The 2,500-nt window shown below is 46.6% G+C and overlaps 1 protein-coding gene across 1 annotated transcript in view; it reads left to right on the plus strand.

The window, feature by feature from the left end:
* Window positions 1–2,500, plus strand: part of LOC119570077 — a 4,297-nt gene that overhangs the window by 692 nt on the left and 1,105 nt on the right. The window contains exons 2-4 of the mRNA XM_037917974.1: window positions 1–2,057; window positions 2,119–2,317; window positions 2,400–2,500. The exon at window positions 1–2,057 is cut by the window's left edge and continues 490 nt beyond it; the exon at window positions 2,400–2,500 is cut by the window's right edge and continues 211 nt beyond it. Coding sequence (XP_037773902.1) covers window positions 1–2,057; window positions 2,119–2,317; window positions 2,400–2,500 — 2,357 coding nt within the window. The remainder of the gene's footprint in view (window positions 2,058–2,118; window positions 2,318–2,399) is intronic.

The raw sequence follows: 2,500 nt of genomic DNA on the forward strand, positions 1-2,500 counted from the left end.
AAGAGAGCAATTTCTATTCTCATGTGGTCGTAACCTAAGTTTATTCCTGAAAGAACGATCTCTGAAAATTCTACAAGATCTACAGGAGAATGCTGACCGCTTCCTCGAAGCCCACGGAAACCAAGTAACCCGAGCGACAACGCACCAATTGCCCACGCAGGTATTCCGCCCTCCTCAACCCTCCACGCCCAGCATCCCAACAACGGAAAAAGGTGCAGTGCGGGGCCAGGTAACTTGCTTTATTTGTAATAAAAGGGGACATAGGGCCAGGGAGTGTTATTTTAGGCCACCAAATGTCCGAGGAAAAACGAGCCAACCACAACTGCGGAAGGAAGACACAGCTGCACCCGTAAGTAGTGTTGTAATTGCACCAGAAACTAATGTGAAATGGAATCGAGGAGAAACAAAGGAAAGTGAAGGGAATGATGTAGATGGAGAGGAACTATGTGGAGGAACTCTAGCCAAAGGTAAGAAGTTGAAGACTGCCAGAGGAGAAGTTGAAGGAAGAAAAGTCGTAGTACTGAGGGACACGGGATGTTCAACGGTGTTAGTAAGGAGAAGTCTGGTTCCGTCGTCTAAGCTGACTGGTAAGGAAGTGGGAATAATGATGGCAAATTCTGAAATATATTATTACCCTGAACCAATAATTGATGTCAAGACCCCCTATTATGCGGGGAGGGTGAGCGCCGTGTGTCTACCACAGCCACTGTGTGACCTGATAATTGGAGAAATACCAGGAGTGAGCACAGGTGAAGGCGACGCACGAAAGGAACAGTGTGGAGTGATGACGAGAATGCAGATTAGAAGAGATAGTGAGTGTAAAAGGAAGACGCCAGCGTTGAAAATAGCAGAGGTAACAAAAATGATGGACACAAATATACAGACCACTCAAGAGGAGGATAAAACTTTGGATGGAATTCGGATATATGCACAAAAAGGTAAAGTTTTTAAAAGGGTTAAAAATAATGAAATTTCTAAATTTGTTTTGAAAGGAGGACTGCTGTACAGACAGGTCACAACGGGAAAAAGACAGCGGGATCAGCTTGTTGTTCCTCAGACGTGTCGCCAAGCTATCCTGGAGCTGGCCCATTCAGGCATTATGGGAGGCCATTTGGGCATAAGCAAAACTAAAGACAGAATACTTGCACATTTCTTTTGGCCAGGTGTTACCGTAGCCGTGACCCGCTACTGCAGATCATGCGACGTGTGTCAACGGACGGTGGATAAGGGGAAGGTTAGCAAGTTCAAACTGGGTGACATGCCGCTCATTGGTGAACCATTTTCCCGCATGGCCGTGGATCTGGTGGGGCCGCTGGAGCCACGATCATCAAATGGCTCTCGATATATCCTGACGGCAGTAGATTACGCTACGAGGTACCCCGAAGCCGTCGCCCTTCCAAACATTGACACGCCCACAGTAGCAGAGGCCTTGGTAACAATCTTTAGCAGGGTAGGTGTGCCTAGAGAGATCTTATCTGACAGGGGGACACAGTTTACCTCTGATGTAATGAAAGAAGTGTATCGCCTGCTTTCCATTCAATCTTTAACCACTACACCATACCATGCTATGTGCAATGGCCTCGTTGAAAAATTTAACGGGACACTAAAGAAAATGCTTAAAAGGATGTGTGTTGAGCAGCCCAAGGAATGGCACCGTTACCTGGCGCCCCTTCTGTTTGCCTATCGCCAAGTACCCCAGGCCAGCACGGGATTCTCGCCCTTCGAGCTGATATACGGACACACTGTGAGAGGACCGCTAACGCTGTTGCGCGAACTATGGGACAGCAGTACGGCTGACAATGAGGTAAAGTCTGCATATGAATATGTGATAAACCTACGAGAAAGGTTGGAAAATACATGTAGAATGGCTTTAATAGAATTAAAACAGGCGCAGGAGGCAGCCCAGTATTACTACGATCGTAGAACCAGGGATAGAAATATTGCTGTTGGCGACGACGTCTTGCTGCTGTTGCCTACCAATGCCAATAAGCTGTTGTTCCAGTGGAAGGGACCGTTTAGAGTCCTAAGCAGCCCTAACAATGGAACAAGTGGTGGAGGTAAACGGGACCCCGAGAAAATATCACGTCAACATGTTGAAGCGTTATGTGTACCGCGAAGGCAAAAGGGAAACGGATAAAACCGCCGTCGCCGTGGTGAAGTCCGACGATGTGTCGGGTAAACTAATTACAATCCCAAGTTATCACCGGCAGGAGACGTGGAAAGATGTACATTGCAATACTAAATTGCCAGACGCCCAGCAGGAAGATTTAAGGGAAATTTTACGCAAGTATGAAACTGTGTTGACGGATGTTTCCAGGTAAAACCAACATTACTGAATATAAAATAGAGGTGACGGTGCCCGATACTATTAGAGTAAAATCTTATCCTATTCCTTACAGCTTAGAGAATGTGGTGAGAGAAGAGCTCTCGCATATGATGCAGCTTGGCATTATCGAAGCATCTGACTCCTCGTTTTCGACTCCTATCTTAGTTGTGCCTA

This window comes from Penaeus monodon, unplaced genomic scaffold (assembly GCF_015228065.2).
Source record: "Penaeus monodon isolate SGIC_2016 unplaced genomic scaffold, NSTDA_Pmon_1 PmonScaffold_217, whole genome shotgun sequence".
Taxonomy (NCBI): domain Eukaryota; kingdom Metazoa; phylum Arthropoda; class Malacostraca; order Decapoda; family Penaeidae; genus Penaeus; species Penaeus monodon.